At 40.1% G+C, this 17181-nt stretch overlaps 1 protein-coding gene across 1 annotated transcript in view; it reads right to left on the bottom strand.

Moving 5' to 3' along the window:
• Positions 1-13945, bottom strand: part of atp2c1 (ATPase secretory pathway Ca2+ transporting 1) — a 141339-nt gene extending 127394 nt beyond the window's left edge. The window contains exon 1 of the mRNA XM_043719600.2: positions 13789-13945. Coding sequence (XP_043575535.1) covers positions 13789-13806 — 18 coding nt within the window. The 5' untranslated portion in view covers positions 13807-13945. The remainder of the gene's footprint in view (positions 1-13788) is intronic.
• Positions 13946-17181: the final 3236 nt, after the last annotated feature.

Genomic DNA, 17181 nt, shown 5'->3' with positions numbered 1-17181 from the left:
TTTTATGAGCTTCCCTAACATCTTCCGTGTTACTTGATATCTCAAAAACTCCATCTCCCAGTTAATATCCATCCGGCACAATTCAGTCTTGTGACTTTGTTTCACACCCATGCTTATTTGAAGCTATGCCAAGATCCAATGAGTGGAACTTCAACAACAAGTTCAAATATCTGAAGTGTTGCCCCCTCTCTCACTGGATCTTAATATAAGCCCCTACAGTGCCTACTATAGTTCCAAACTTGTCAATTTCTCATCTCTAAGTTCTACCACTGGAAAGAATTCAACCACTAACTAGGTCCCACCTTCATGACTTCCATTATAAAATACTTGGCTGCCATAGTTCTTTCCAATCTTAAAAACCTCCTTTGCACACTTCTGTTTTGTATTCCCCCTTCCCAATTTGCTCATTCATCTTACATCAATCTTTGTTTAGGAATATTGCTCAGGGACATTACATCAATGTTATAGGGAGTGCCACTGCAACAACAGTTACATTTACAATGGAAACAGAAATTATTGGAAAAATCACGTCTGGCAGCATCTGTGGAAAGAAAACAGAGTTAACTTTTCAAGTCCAGTGACCCCTCTTCAGAACATTCTAAAGAAGAATCAGTGGATTCGAAACATCAACTCTGGTTTCTCGATGCGGATAATGCCAGACTTGCAGAATTTTTCCATCAATTTCTGCTTTTGTTTCTGATTGGCAGCACCCCCAGTTCTTTGTTTTTTTTTAAAAAGAGCTACAGTGAACCGGTCTTCAAAAATGTGTTGTTTAGAACCAAATAGCCTCAGTGTCATTTTATGATGGACTGCATTTATGCCTTACTGCAGAGCATACATTGGTTGAAGAAGTGAAACAACCTTTTTTTACTGCTAGCTCTGCTCCAGAAATAGATCTGACTGATAAAAAGTGATAGCTAGCTTTCATGGTGTTCAAAATCACTGAATGTGGTATTCTGAAACTTGCATTTTATGCAAGAATGACAAAACATACTTCCATTTTCATTTCACCACTTTAAATCTTTCAGTGCAATACCTTTAATATTGCTAAGCAACGCATACAGTAGATTCTCAGCATCCGTAAAACTTTTAGGAGGTTCTAAATTAGTTTGATCTGCGAACAGATTGCATGCCAGATTTTTCTTCTTGCTACTCTACCTGCACAAATTTTGGACCTTAGTGGTTGTAGAGTTCCAAGGTCAAACTGAAATACTGAAAACAACTAAAGATAATTATGTTCACAGTGCTACACTGATCACAGAAAACCACATTAGGGCAGTCATTTCACAGAACGACTTTAGTAAAATAAATTTGCTCAAATATAACTTCACTTCAACTTGTGCCATCAAGAACACTAATAGAGTGAAGCATAAAGAAAATCTGAAAACAATACTGTGGAGATGTCCAGAGGGGTTAAAATCCTTCTTGTTTGGATGGCATGCAATTATCTGCAAGAAAATGCAAGTAGATCTGACCTAAGTAATTTAAAGATTAAAAAGGTTACTGCTGTCTAGCTGCAGTTCCATTGACACTTCTCATGCTAAATATTATAGGGTCAAAGCTACTAAAAAGCCTATGGCTCAGCACTAAGCACTAAAAAAATCGCTTAATGTTAATTACTCATTTTGATAGCAAATGTCAGACTGGCTAAAAGATTTGCATGACATGAATGTGGGATCACATCAACAATGTAACTGATGCAGCAAAAATTCAACTTAACATCTACCTGGTTCATAATTAGGAAATTTTATAACCTGTTTGCCCTCGAAGCTTGCTGCTCCATTTACAGCAGATCCCAGTACCAGTAAACACGTGTTAAAGACTGAAGCAGCTTATCAGATTCTGCCACAGACACATCCACATAGCAAGGATTCAAGTTAATGCGATCAGTCAGGTCTGCCTTTTTAAAATTAGGCATAGCTGTACTATTGCTTGTGATTATATTAAAAGTATAGGTTGCCTTTCAAACAAATCAAATTAAACATATTTAATAATCCTTTCCTCTTTCTTTTGTTCATTATTTTCTTTTTAAGTTAAGTTGTTCAAGTTTCAGGATCACTGTCATCTAACATTGAAAATGAGAGGGGTAGGCCATTCAATTTGAACATGGCTGATCATCCAATTCAGCACCCTATTCATGCTTTCTCCCTTACCCTTTGTTCTCTTCATCCCTAACTTTTTCTTGAAACCATTCACTGTTTTGGCCTTCTTTGTAGCAGAAAATTCCAAAGGCTCATGACTCTCTGGATGAAGAGATTTCTCATCTCAGTTCCCTGTATCCTTAAAACTTGACCCCTAATTCAGCACTTTCCAGTCATCCTTCCTGCATTTAGCCTTTCTAGTCCTGTTAGAATTTTAAAGTTTCCATGAAATGTTCCCTCATTCTTCTAAACTCCAGTGAATATAGTCCTAACCAATCCAGTCTCTCTGCATACATCAGTCTTGCAATCTGAAGAATCTATGATTTGGAGGTGCCGGTGTTGAACTGGGATGTACAAGCTTAAGAATCACACAACAAATTATAGCCTAACCAAGTTTATTTGGAAGCACTAGCTTTTGTATAAAGGAAGGACTGTGTCCTTTGCTCAGAAAGAAATCTTCCTTGGACACACCTCGCAAGCACGGCAAAGAGTGTGCAAGGTTTCTTCAAAGTTTGTATTGTATCGTGCTTAATAAAATTTTGGTTGTTCACAGAAGTTGGCATGTTGCAATTGCATCAAGAGTGTATAACATTTGGTGGCAGCGGAGGGATTCCAACATACACGGAGCTTCCAGGTGAACCAAGTAAGTGATCATCTGAGTGCCGGTTGCATGAGATGGATGGGCCCACAGGTAAGATTTACCTTGATCTCTCTCCTTAACCTACCACTCAATCAAACCGTTGTCCCCAAGACTCTGTGGTGCCGGAATCTGAGGTAACTTACGCACTTGCACGCCAACGAGTTCACTTTCAGAATCATAACTTACTGGGAATTCGGAGGTTAAAGTCCCGTAGGTAAAAGGGGGTTAAAGTCCCCTAGTGGTGAGGTTTCAGCCTCCGGAACATAGAGTGTAAGATTAAAAACAAAGACAGAGGATATTTACTGTGCCTCACTCTATCACCCTGCTTTAGACCGGTTGTTAAGAAGGGAAGTCAAAGGTCAGGACCCTGAAGTGGGTGTGGAGACTACAGACACGAGATTTGAAGCTCCGGTGCATTAAAAAAAAGTTATAAATCAGGAACTTCAATAAAGAAAAACACCTAAACAAAATCTGGTACTTCTCAAAGTTATCGCCTTTATCCCCCAAACTTCCCCTTAGAAGTACTTTTAGGACAACATGGCGTAACTGGGAAAAGAGGGAGAAAGTGGAGCTGGTACGCTCGGATACCGAAATGCATTGACTGCCAGGGAAACTTTGTCCAGGTTTTTGTTGTGGGAGCCTCAGTTTCAGGGCTGTGGACGCGACTCGGCAAGTCTTTATTCTGGTGGAGGAGGTGGCTTGTAACTGTGGCACCATGTTGTCTACTGCGAGGGTTTTCTCTTTTTATAAGTGTAATTTCATGGAGAGGATGTAAGAAAAATAAATGAAAAATGCTGAAATTAAGGTTGCACTAATACTTGGGTCAAAAAAGGAAGTTTCAATATAAGTTATGCCAAACTGAAAGTGTTTGATATTTAAATATCTTGGTTTGTGAAATACTGGTTTGGAAAATATCAAAGTAACAGTAATGCCTTACTGGAATTAGGATCTCAATTCAGCGTGTTTTGTGGACTATGTCATAAGGCAGATTTTGTTTTTACATTAATATTATACAGCATTAGGTCCTTTTTAAAATTATCAAACATGTATATCTTAAAACAAACTGACTGAGGGCCTTGAGCCCTTGAGTTGTTTGAAATTCTACAATGCGTGTTTAAGAAAAAAATTGGGACAGTGGTCATCTTTAGCCATGAGAGTATTAAAGTATCTTTACATTTTTTTTAATGCAGAGTTGTTCACAAAAAAGAGTGCATTTTAATTTTGATGCTTTAAGATTTTAGAGAACATTAGAAGTTGACCTGTTTCAGTTCTTTCAATTATTGTTAAGACTTCATTGGACCCCTTCATATTGCAAATTCAAAGAATGTAGATTTCTACCAAAGTTGCCACTGTAATTCCGACTGTTTTATTTGGAAAGTTTCATTTGGAGAACATATTAAAATATAGTCTGCATTTGTTTCCCTCAAATATTTGAGATTTAAATCTGAACTGAAACTGCCCCTTAAATTACTAAAGCAGAGAAAACAATTTTGTGGTTTTCTTGCTGTTCCAGATTTTGAAATACTTTTCTGGACAGCTTTCACATTAGCCAAGTATTAATTTGTTAAATGAAAATAATTTTTGAATCATCTGAATGGGGTCCCCCAAGATTTGATTTTAGGACCACTGATTGTTGTTTATAATTGATTGAATTTTTAGGCAGTACAATATAGAAATTTATAGATTGTATAAAACTTGATAATGTCATAAATAGTGAACAGAAGAACAGACTTCAAGACAACTGAGTATCTTGAAATAGGCAGACACAATGTAGTGTAGTTAAATGTGTCCCTGCCTTCATACTGATACCCACCTTGGCAAGGAAGGAATGAGAGAGGAACTGCAAAGATACTTTCAGCAGCTAACATCATCTCTAGAGTTTCTCCACTCACAGGTAAAGCATGCCTTAGGATCACCATCTGTCCCTCCACAACCTGATCCAAAGGTTCAATCAACTTTCTAGTCATGAGCATGAAAAGTGAAGCTAACAACAGTGAAGAGGAGGTCAGTATGCTTTTTGTCAGTGGCCTTCCTAGAAACATTAAACCACGTGAGCTTTACCTTGTCTTTCGATCGTTTAAGGGATATGAAGGTTCACTGATCAAACTAACATCAAAACAGCCAGTTTTGTTAAGTATTTAACTGCCCTTATCCAAGAACTCAGATTTCTCTGTGGAGTGATGCAGAAGGACAGACTGAATTTTGTTTTCACGTTGGAGTTAACTGATTGAGATATTGGATAACTGGCTCTTTTCCACTCAACTTGGAGGGGGTGGAGTGGTCACTAAGCACTGAGGATTTAAGAACTTTACGATGAACATTTTTTTCCACATGGGAGGATCCTGGAGATTCTATCTACTGTGTGGCCTAGTAATTTTTGCTGTTATAATCAGTGCGTGTTGTGTGTCAATAACTTAAGTACTGGCAGTAAGATTCTTATGAAGAAGGTGGTAATGCCATCTAAGTGGTTATCATGGAATGATAAAAGAAGGGAATGTGATGTTAAAGAGTTAACTTGCTCTGCTGACCTGCAGGAAATTGAATGTCCAGAGGCTAGGGTATGATGCCTCTGACTTACAGATAGATTGTGAGAAATTACATTATCACCTCCTATTATTCAGAGCCATTTACATGGTTGTTTCTTTGCCATTTAGATCTATTTATACGGTCATCCCCTATTCCGAAATCAATAGGAGCATTGCAGTTGGATTTTGACTACTCCCCAATAGTTTAAAAAAAGTACAATTCACACCAGATCTGGCAATTATGGGATGATTTGCATTACATTGTTTCTGGAGATGATGTGGTCACTGTAGTGTGTTTTAAGTGGCATGTGACTATGAGGGACTGACTGGGGATTGTCTTGTGAGCATTACTGACTGTGATGTAAAGATTTTATGTAAAGGAAGGACTGTTTCCTTTGTTCAGAGAAAGCGCTTCCCTGGACATGCCTTGCAAGCATGGCCATGAGTGTTCAGGATTTCTTCAAAGTTTCTATTGTACTGTGCTTAATAAAATTTTCATTGTTCACAAAAGTTGGCGTGTTGCAGTTGCATCATGTAAAGAACCTCAGGGGAAAAAAACTTAATACTTCCACTTCTCTGGGCGGCACAGTGGCAGTGCCTCACAGCGTTAGAGACCGGTTCAATTCCCGCCTCAGGCGACTCTCTGTGTGGAGTTTGCACATTCTCCCCATAGATTTTTTAGATTACATTACAGTGTGGAAACAGACCCTTCGGCCCAACAAGTCCACACCGACCCGCCGAAGCGCAACCCACCCATACCCCTACATTTACCCCTTTCCTAACACTACAGGAAATTTAGCATGGCCAATTCACCTTACCTGCACATCTTTGGACTGTGGGAGGAAACCGGAGCACCCGGAGGAAACCCAGGCAGACACGGGGAGAACGTGCAAACTCCACACAGTCAGTCAGTCGCCTGAGGCGGGAATTGAACCCGGGTCTCTGGCGCTGTGAGGCAGCAGTGCTAACCACTGTCCCACCGACTTGTTGGGCCGAAGGGCCTGTTTCCACACTAAGTAATCTGTAAGTAACCTCTCTATTCACCTTATCACTAATTTTCATGTCATATGCTTATAATATCCAGAGGACTCCATATCTGCAGCTGTAATAAAAAGGCTTCTCACCTAATAAAAATAATAGTTCTGAAATGTTGACAAAAACAGGTTAAACACAAAAAGACAAAGGTCTTTTTCTCCCTTCAGGTGTATCTAGCCACAATGGTTTTTGCAAAAGTTCTCATTTTAAAGTTTCAGCTTCACTTAACACTAGTGGCATTGCTACTCAATTCTAAAGTTAATCCTCACCGCCCAAATTACTCCAGTCTGGTTTCTGCCCAGATCAAAGAACCAAAGCAAATCTCATTTATGGTACCAATGCTATCTTGTTTGACTGTGCTTAGTCAAAGGTAAACCTGTCCCTTCATTGTATCATATACAATGAACAATTCCATCCTTAGGTCCCATCTCTCTGGTCCACATCCAAGACACCATCTTCTTTTCACTTGATTTTAACCTATTCAAACATGGTCAGTTAATTTGTCTCCTTCAATGGGTCTGTCACTTGTGGCTGCTTCATTCTCAATATATAAATATCTACATAAATAAAAGCTACGGAATACTAATCCAATAATTTGGATTAACAGTCTGAACCATTAACCAAAATATTCAAGAGTTAAAATCAAAGCACAGCAAACGAACAATTTGAAAGAAAAAAACAATGCTTTCAGTAAGAAAATATGTATAGGGTGAAAGCAGGAAGGGAAAGATTTAAGTTCCGAGCTTTGTTAAACAAGAGGCTCAGCTGAGCATAACTCAGATCAGATAAGAACTTACAGATAACAATGCGGTGCTGGAGGCAAGTATAATGGGTTAATAAGGTGGAAAATAGTATAGAGCTATTTAACAAGCTAAGGTAGCTTTGTGTAGAGCTAGTTAACAAGATAAGGTAACTTTCAGTATGTAACGTCAGTTAACAAGGTGAAAAGTATTCATTATGTGAAGCCAGTTAACAAGGTTAAGAACAATCATTGTCTAACAGGAAAGGGTTTGGTGTTTGCTATTGATACTCATTGATTGTAACGGTCACCTAATTAATATGTATGTTGCCTTATCTGGAAGCTCCTCCCTGTAAAATGACTATATACTTCATTGAGAAACTGCTGTTCCAGTGAAGACTGTGAACTCATGTCTCTGTGCACATAGGCAATCGTTCTCTCTCTCCCGCCATGGCCCAGAATAAAGAGACCAAAGAACAAAGAAAATTTACAGCCCAGAACAGACCCTTCAGCCCACCAAACCTGAGCTGATCCAAATCTACTGTCGGTCAATTCCTAAGCATTTGGATCCCTCTGCTCCCCACCTACTCATGCATTTGTCCAGATGCATCTTAAATGAATCTACTGTGCCTGCCTCTATCACCTCTGCTGGCAACGCGTTCCAAATGCCCACCACCCTCTGTGTGAAGTACTTGCCGCGTGTATCCCCCTTAAATTTTCCACCTCTCACTTTGAAAGCGTGACCTCTCCTTACCGAATCCTTCACCCTGGGAAAAACCTTGTCTCTATCCACCCTGTCTATACCCTTCATGATTTTGTAAACCTCAATCAGGTCCACCCTTAATCTCCTTTTTTCTAGTGAAAATAAACCTAACCTACTCAACCTCTCTTTATAGCTAGCACCTTCCATACCAGACAACATCCTCGTAAACCTTCTCTGCACCCTCTCCAAAGAGTCCACATCCTTTTGGTAATGTGGCGACCAGAACTGTGCACAGTATTCTCAATGCAGCTGACCCAATGTCTTGTACAATGTTAACATGACTTGCCAGCTCTTATACTCAATACCCTGTCCAATGAAGACAAGCATACTATATGGCTTCTTGACCACTCTGTGCAGCAACCTTCAGGGTACAATGGACCTTCACTCCCAGATCTCTCTGTCCATCAACTTTTCCTAAGGCTCTTCCATTTATTGTATAATTCGCTCTAGCATTAGACTTGCCTCAATGCATCACCTCACATTTGTAAAAGATGCCATAGTGTTAAGGATTTAGATGGAGAGTAATTTGTTAAATGTGTACAAGAAAATTTTCTAATTAAATATGCGGATGTACCTAATACAGAAAGTGCAAAACTTGATCTATTCTTGGGAAATGAGGCAGTGCAGGTGACTGAGATGTCAGTGGGGGAGCACTTTGGGGCCAGCGACCATAATTCTATTCGTTTTAAAATAGAGATGGAAAAGGATTGACCAGATCTAAAAAATTGAAGTTCTAAATTGGAAGAAAGCTAATTTTGACAGTATTAGGCAAGAACATTTAAAAGCTGATTGGGTGCAGATGTTCACAGGTAAAGGGATGGCTGGAAAATGAGAAGCCTTCAGAAATGTGATAATGAGAGTCCAGACACAGTATATTCCTATTAGGATGAAAGGAAAGGCTGGTAGGTGTAGGGAATGCCGGATGACTAAAGAAATCGAGGGTTTGGTTAAGAGAAAGAAACATACGTTCAGATAGATCGAATGAATCCTTAGAGTATAAAGGCAGTAGTATTACACTTAAGAGGAAAATCAGGAGGGCAAAAAGGGGACATGAGATAGCTTTGGCAAATAGAGTTAAGGTGAATCCAAAGGGTTTTTACAAATACATTAAGGACAAAAGGGTAACTAGAGAGAGAATAGGGCCCCTCAAAGATCAGCAAGGTGGCTTTTGAGTGGAGCCACAGGAGATGGGGAGATACTAAATGAGTATTTTGCATCAGTGTTTGCATCAGAAAAGGACATGGAAGATATAGAATGTCTTAGATGGCAAGATCTTGAAAAATGTCCATATTACAGAGGAGCAAGTGCTGGATGGAAACACAAAGGTGGATAAACCCCAGGACCTGATCAGGTGTACCCGAGAACTCTAGGAAGCTAGGGGAGTCAGTAATGGGCCCCTTGCTGAGATATTTGTATCATCAATAGTTACAGGTGAGGTGCCGGAAGACTGGAGATTGGCTAACATGGTGCCACTGTTTAAGAAGAGTGGTAAGGACAAGCCAGGGAACTATAGACCAGTGAGCTGGACACGGTGGTGGGCAAGTTGTTGGAGGGAATCCTGACGGACAGGGTATACATGTATTTGGAAAGGCAAGGAGTGATTAAGGATAGTCAACATGGCTTTGTGCATGGCAAATCACATCTCACAATCTTGATTGAGTTTTTTGAAGAAGTAATAAAGATGATTGATGAGGGCAGAGCGGTAGATGTGACCTATCTGGACTTCAGTAAGGTGGTTGACAAGGTTCCCATGGGAGACTAGTTAGCAAGGTTAGATCTCATAAAATACAGGGAGAACCAGCCATTTGGATACAGAACTGGCTCAAAGATAGAAGACAGAGGGGGGTGGTGGAGGGTTGTTTCAGACTAGAGGCCTGTGACTATGGAGTGCCACAAGGATCGGTGCTGGGTCCACTACTTTTCGTCATTTACATAAATGATTTTGATGAGAACATAAGAGGTATAGTTAGTAAATTTGCAGATAAGACCAAAATTGGAGGTGTAGTGGACAGCGAAGAAGGTTACCGCAGAATACAACAGGATCTTGATGGGCTGAGAAGTAGTAGATGGAGTTTAATTCAGATAAATGCGAGGTTCTGCATTTTGGGAAAGCAAATCTTAGCAGGACTTATACACTTAATGGTAAGGTCCTGTGGAATGTTGCTGAACAAACAGACCTTGGAGTGCAAGGTTCATAACTCCTTGAAAGTGGAGTCGCAGGTAGATAGGATAGTGAAGGCGGCGTTTGGTATGCTTTCCTTTATTGGTCAGAGCTTTGAGTACAGGAGTTGAGAGGTCACGTTGCAGCTGTACAGGAAATTGGTTAGGCCACTGCTGGAATACTGCATGCAATTCTAGTCTCCTTCCTATCGGAAAAATGTTGTGAAACTTGAAAGGGTTCAGAAAAGATTTATAAGGATGTTGCCAGGGTTGGAGAATTTGAGCTATTGGGAGAGGTTGAGTAGGCTGGGGCGGTTTTCGCTGGAGTGTCGGAGGCTGAGGGGTGACCTTATAGAGGTTCATAAAATCATCAGGGACATGGATAGGGTGAATAGCCAAGTTCTTTTTCCCTGGGGTGGGGGAGCCCAGAACTAGAGAGCATAGGTTTAGGGTGAGAGGGGAAAGATATAAAAGAGACCTAAGGGGCAACGTTTTCACAGACGTAGTGGTACGTGTATGGAATGAGCTGCCAAAAGAAGTGGTAGTACAGTTACAACATTTAAAAGGCATCTGGATGGGTATATTATTAGGAAGGTTTTGGAGGGATATCGGCCAGATGCTGGCAGGTGGGACTAGATTGGGTTGGAATCTCTAGTCGGCATGGATGAGTTGGACAAAAGGGGGGGGGGAGGAGGGGAAGAAACAGGACGACAAGTAGAATTGCCCATTGGATTCCTGTAAACACCCACATTATTCACAAATCTTATCAATATGGTTGACTCCTCACTGACAATGGAAGGAAACTAACACGACAACAGGTTTGCAAAGCTGCCACACACAGCAATCCAAGAAAACAGCCTACCATCAGCTTCTGAGGGTAACCCATGGGTAACTTGCCAGTAATGCCTAGACTCCAAGAATGAATATTAAAGGCAACTGTATCTTAAGATTTGTTTACAAGCAAGTCCATTATATGCAGCTTAAGTATGGCGTAGCTCACATCCTGCAGTTCCAGTCTTCTGCTGATACTCAATAGAAAATTACAGTGATTAAAATCATAAAGTGGAAATTTTACATGAAATTACTTTCATAAGACAAAAAAAAACTAAAAGCCTATCTATTGGGCCAGGACATATATTTAACACTGTGCCAGAAATTGTCTGGTTTGTAAGATCTTTGTAAGTTCCTGCACTAAAGTCCCACTAAGGCTTGCTCCTTGCAAATCACCTTCAAAACAATTTATTTATATACTATACAGTCTATATACTTTAATAGCATCTTAATAAACTGAATAAGTTTAAATTTAACTACCAACTCAAACTTATGTAGTAGTTCTAAGTGATCTGAACATCCTAAGACAGTTCATACTTAAGGGTAAACCCAAGCAGTGATAGTATGTGAATTCGTGAAAATGGTGACCAAAAAGGAAGAGTTAAAAAAACTTTTACTTAATCTTTTCCCATTTGTGTAAGAGCTTAATAAGAGAATTTGACGAACAACAGGTTTACTACAGTTCACACAAATAAGAACAGAGAGCTGGAGTGGTTGAACAGGTGGGAACACAAAGGATTAGCATAGACACTGAGATAAGATATGAGTGGGACCATATGTGTAATAAGATCTGGGCAATGGAATTGTGTGGATTGAAGCGTCTAAGAAGAATACTTGAAGACTCAAGTTTAAAGGTGACAAAGACCTTAAAAAAGATGAAGAGCAATATAAATAAATGTGAATAACATATATGCATTGATGGTAGATGTGATGTTTGAATTCAAACTAGGTTCAGTCTATTAAATTAACTGATACCCAGGAGTGAGACTGCATACTTCCAAATGTAAATTTCTCCCTGAAGCACCAAACACCGTGTAACTGCTCATTCACTGCAATATTGTGAAATCCAAGTAGGTTACTCATCTTCAAACTTTTTTTTAAAAAGTTCCAGTCTGCCTTGGTCAGAGGAACATTCATTCTTCCTGCAATGTTCAATCTTTATAATTGCACAGAAATATGAAAAGAAAATGGCAGACAAGAAACATATCAGATTATTTTCTACATTCTGAGCATTTAACAATGGAAGAATGCAGGCATTTCACTGCTCTCCATCATATATCCTAACCTAAGAGTTCTAAAATAATTTGTTCTAAATGAGGTACCTGAAGAAACTGGCATGTTTTCCTTCAAGCACAATAATTAATTATAACTCATATTCCCCAGATCCAACATTTCTCGTGTAACAGGACAACTGTTAAGCGCCTTCCAATAAAGGTTAACAGAATAAAAGCATTCTGATCATGGCAGCCAAAACATCACAATGCACCATTTCCATATGCCAATACGGATATGCATGCATTTGGTCTATCATCAAACAAATTACCAAGTAAGTCACAAAAATGAAACTATTCAGTCATGAATGACAGAGTAATGCATTCATTAAAATATTTACGGAATCTGCATCAAAATTATTATGACAGGTTATTGGTTTCTCCAAATCTTCTGAACACAACGTCCAAGATGCAAGCAGTTCACATTATCTTGCCTTATAGTTTAACACATTTTCCCACGCAAAATGACAAATGTTTAACATGATAAATGTGGATGTCAATAAACAGTACATTGGTTGTGATAAGTGGAACAGAAAATTCAAGTAAAAGAAACAAAAAAGCAGTTACCGTAATTTCTTAATAAAGGTTTCTGTTTTAACCAATTTAAAAACATCCATGAATATAAACAATTAAATTTTAAAATCTATAAATCCAAATAATTACCAAATGTGGAATTGAAAACTTGAGAAAATAAAGCATTCAATAAATAAGAGGGAAGGAATGTTGGGATAGTTTTAAAAAAAGATGTTTCACTTTCAGTTTCATTCAAGTGCATTACTTGTCACTACATCATCTAAAGATTCACCTAAACTATATATAATGTTTTATTAGATATAGTATAATCTGCACAGATTCACCTACATCATATGTAATTTGCAGTTTCTATTACTTTATGAAATGCCATGTATGCTTCAAGTTACATTACCAAAATTCCTATCCATAATTTTCCAGGCATATCAGATTGTTTAGTTCACATTGTCAAATATTATAAATCAAAAAACTTTCCCTATATTATGCAATTTTATAGTGTCATATTTGTCAAGTATATCAGCTATTTACCCACATTATAGTTTTTTAATAGTGAGATATAGTATCACATATACACAAAGGCATTTTGTATTGCGATTTACGACACCAGATGTATACAAACGCATTTGCTGATGAAACTTATACTACCAGATATATGCAAATGCATTTTGTAATTAACTTACGGTACCAGATATATCTTGATGCATTTTGTAATGTGACTTTTAATATCAGATATACTACAATGCATTTTGTACAGCCTTACATTAGCAGATATTTCCAAATGCACTTTGTAGTGACTTACAGTACCAGATGTATTCTAATGCATTTTTAATGTGGCTTATAAAGCAGATTTATTACGTGCATTTTGTTCAACCTTTCATTACCAGATACATTTCAACGTGTTTTATTCAGTATGAGTTAAAGAAGCTAGAACGTGACCTGAACATTTGCCTTAATTTCGGAGATTATCACAATTAAGTCTTCCAATATTACAGACTTGTATTACAATAGACCAGAATTCTAGATAGATTCCACTCAACCTGCCCATCGAGCCTGTGCAAGAACAACTCAGGTTCCTGATAACACACAGCAATAACGATTGGCGATGGGGCTGACATAATCAGATCTACCGGATTTACACAGGGGCTGACTTACATTACCAGACCGCAGCATAGTTGCCGGCGACGCCTCGCGCTCCCATTAACTCCGCCGCTTTCAAACGGTCGCTGGCCGGCTCGCGACGCACCAACATTCGGAACGGCCAACGGACAGGAAGTGACCGCCGGCGCGCAAGCCACTTCCGGGACCCGCACGCGCGCTCCCAAGGCCCAGCGCGCGCCGGACCCCTCCCGAACCCGCCACTGCGCGCACGCGTGCTTGCCGAAGTCCAGTGTGCATGCGCCGGGATGAAGAGACGTGAAGGGTGCGCTAAGGTTTCAATGCGCATGCGCGTTCCCAACAGCTATTTTGGTTTGAAAACGGATTAAAACCGAAGGAAAACTTTATCCCTCAAGACCTCATTAGAAATAACTATAGTTTTTTTTTAATTTTGCCTGATACTCTGTGGAAATGACAATTAGTTTTAATGTTATATTCCTCAACTAAACGTTTGTATGGAGAGTTCGTTCTTAAAAAAATCACTTTAAATTGCATTTTCACCCCTGAATATGTCTTGAACAGCAAAAGCAGGTGATTATATTGACCAGCTGAAGAAATTGAAAGTGTATGCTTTGTTTTACGGTTACGTTTTGTTTGAGGGCAGGGAGGGTAAATATTTGATGGGAGCATGCGCAGTGAGGGTCTGGATGTGAGCGCAAGTCAGAGTGGGACAAATAGCAAATGTTAATTATCTGCTTTCACAGAGCTAAGGGGCTAACCAAACCATCCTTTGTGTGTTGATGTTTACTGCTATCCACTTATATTTGTTGAATATTTTTCTGGAATTTTATTTTTGTCTTGCATCTATCAGGACCATTCACAAGAAAACAATTCAAGGGCCAAAAAAAATTTGAGAAGGAAAGAAAAACCCAGAAATAACTGTAGATGCTGGAAATCTGAAACACAAACGGGGTTGCTGGAAAACCTTAGCAGATCTGGCGGCATCTGTGGAGAGAAATCAGAGTTAATGTTTTGGGTTCAGTGATCCTTCTTCAGTACTGTTCTGATTTCTCTTCACTGGTGCTGCTCGACCTGCTTAGAAGTATATGAGAGGAGTGTGCTGCTTGGTTGGGAAGTGGACTTTGGTAGAGAGATGATATTATGGGGAATGCATCTATGATGAATGATTGACAGTTAACAGCCTGGCTTTGTTTAATTTTTTTAAAAACCTGTCTGTTTAAAATTGAAACGAAGCATGACATTTAACTATCAATCAATAGTAATGGATGCATTCTCTGTGGTAATGCTTCTACCAATCAGAGTCTCCTTGCCAAGCAATCAGCACTATCATCTTGTACATACAAATGTTTGATTTCCCTTGAGTTTGTATTCTTGTAAAATGTCCTAATGAGTGAAAGATGAAAAGCTTGAACAAAATGTTTGCTCAACAATTTAAACTCCCAATTTGATCGAGTTTATTCCATCTAATTTTGAAAACAATCAATTTGATGTTTTTTTTAAAACAATCATGATTGAAAGGATAGAATCATACAGTAAAGAAATGGACCCTTTGGCCCCATTCGTCCATGCCAACCAGGTTTCCCAAATTTAACTAGTCCCATTTGCCTGTGTTTGGCCAATTTCCCTCTGAACTTCACCTATCTATGTACCGATCTGATTGTCTTTTAAATATTGTAATTGTACCTGTCTCTACCACTTCCTTTCATAGCTCATTCCATATACACATCACCCTCTGTGAAAAGTTGCCCTTAAACCTAATAGGAAGGACATTATTAGAAAGGGTGCCAAAACATTTGCAAAAATGTTGCCGGGACTGGGACATTTGATTATAAGCATAGGCTGGGACTTTTTTCCTGGAGCCGCTGGAGACTAAGGGATGAGCTTAGAGAGGTTGATAAAATCATAAGGTGAATAGCCAAGTTTTTTTTCCAAGGGCAAGTGAGTAGTTAAGTTTGAATACCTGGTCAGCATAAATGAGTTAGACTGAAGGGTTTGTTTCTGTGCTGTATGACTATGCCCTCTAGTTTTGGACTCACCTATCCTTGGGAATAGACCTTGGCTACGCACCAGAGGAAAAAAGGTCCCAACCTATCTAGCTTGTCCATACAACTCAAACCCTCCAGACATGGTAACATCTTTGTCAATCTTTTTATACCCTTTCCGGTTGAGTAACATCCTTCCTATAGTCAGGTGAGCAGAATTGTACACAGTATTCCAAATGTATACCAAAGTCCTGTACTTCCATAACATGACGCCCCAATTCCTCTACTCAGTACTCTGATCAATGAAGGCAAGTGTGCCAAATGCCTTCTTCACTATTGTGTCTATCCGTGCTGCCACTTTCAAGGAACTGTGAATCTGCACCCCTAGGTCTCTCTGTTCAACAACACTCTCTAGGACCTTATCTTTAACTTTAAGTGCTTCCCTGCTTTGTCTTACCAATGTGCATTACCTCACATTTATCTGAATTAAACTACATCTGTAGTACCTCGGCCCACTGGCCCAGTCAATCAAGATCCTGTTGTACTCTTAGTTCACCTTCTTCACTGTCCACTTTACCACCAATGTTGACGTTAGTTGCAAATTGAGTAATTATGCCTCCTGTATTCTTAGTTGAAACTTTATTGCTGGAACAGCACAGCAGGTCAGGCAGCATCCAGGGAACAGGAGATTCGACGTTTCGGGCACAGGCCCTTCTTCAGGAATGAGCAGAGAGTGTTCAGCAGGAGAAGATAAAAGGTAGGGAGGAGGGACTTGGAGGAGGGGAGTTGGAAATGTGATAGGTGGAAAGAGGTCAAGGTGAGGGTGATAGGTCGGAGTAGGGTGGAGGCGGAGAGGTCAAGAAGAAGACTGCAGGTCAGGAAGGCGGTGCCGGGCTGGAAGGATCCGGCTGAGACAAGGTGGGGGGAGGGGGGATGAAGAAACTGGTGAAGTCCAAGTTCATCCCCTGCGGTTGGAGGGTTCCCAGTCGGAAGATAAGACGCTCCTCCTCCGACCGCCGGGTTGTTGTGGTTTGGCGGTGGATGAGTCCAATGACCTGCATATCCTCGGTGGAGTGGGAGGGGGAGTTGAAATGCTGTGCCACAGGTTGGTTGGGTTGGTTCGTCCGGGTGGCCCAGAGGTGCTCTCTGAATCGCTCCGCAAGTAGGCGGCCTGTCTCCCCAATATAGAGGAGGCCACACCGGCTGCAGCGGATGCAGTAGATGATGTGGGTGGAGGTGCAGGTGAATCTGTGGCGGATATGGAAGTTTCCCTTGGGGCCTTGGAGAGAAGTGAGGGGGGAGGTGTGGGCGCAAGTGTTGCACCTCCTGCGGTTGCAAGGGAAGGTGCCGGGAGTGGTGGTTGGGTCGGTGGGGGGTGTGGATCTGACAAGGGAGTCGCGGAGGGAGTGGTCTCTACGGAAAGCTGATAGGGGAGGGGAGGGAAATA

Source organism: Chiloscyllium plagiosum, unplaced genomic scaffold (assembly GCF_037043375.1).
Source record: "Chiloscyllium plagiosum isolate Xiang-an unplaced genomic scaffold, Cpla_swu_hap1 HiC_scaffold_34, whole genome shotgun sequence".
NCBI classification, from domain to species: Eukaryota; Metazoa; Chordata; class Chondrichthyes; order Orectolobiformes; family Hemiscylliidae; genus Chiloscyllium; species Chiloscyllium plagiosum.
The sequence above is the reverse complement of the archived record's forward strand: the minus strand, read 5'-3'. Positions and strand labels throughout refer to the sequence as shown.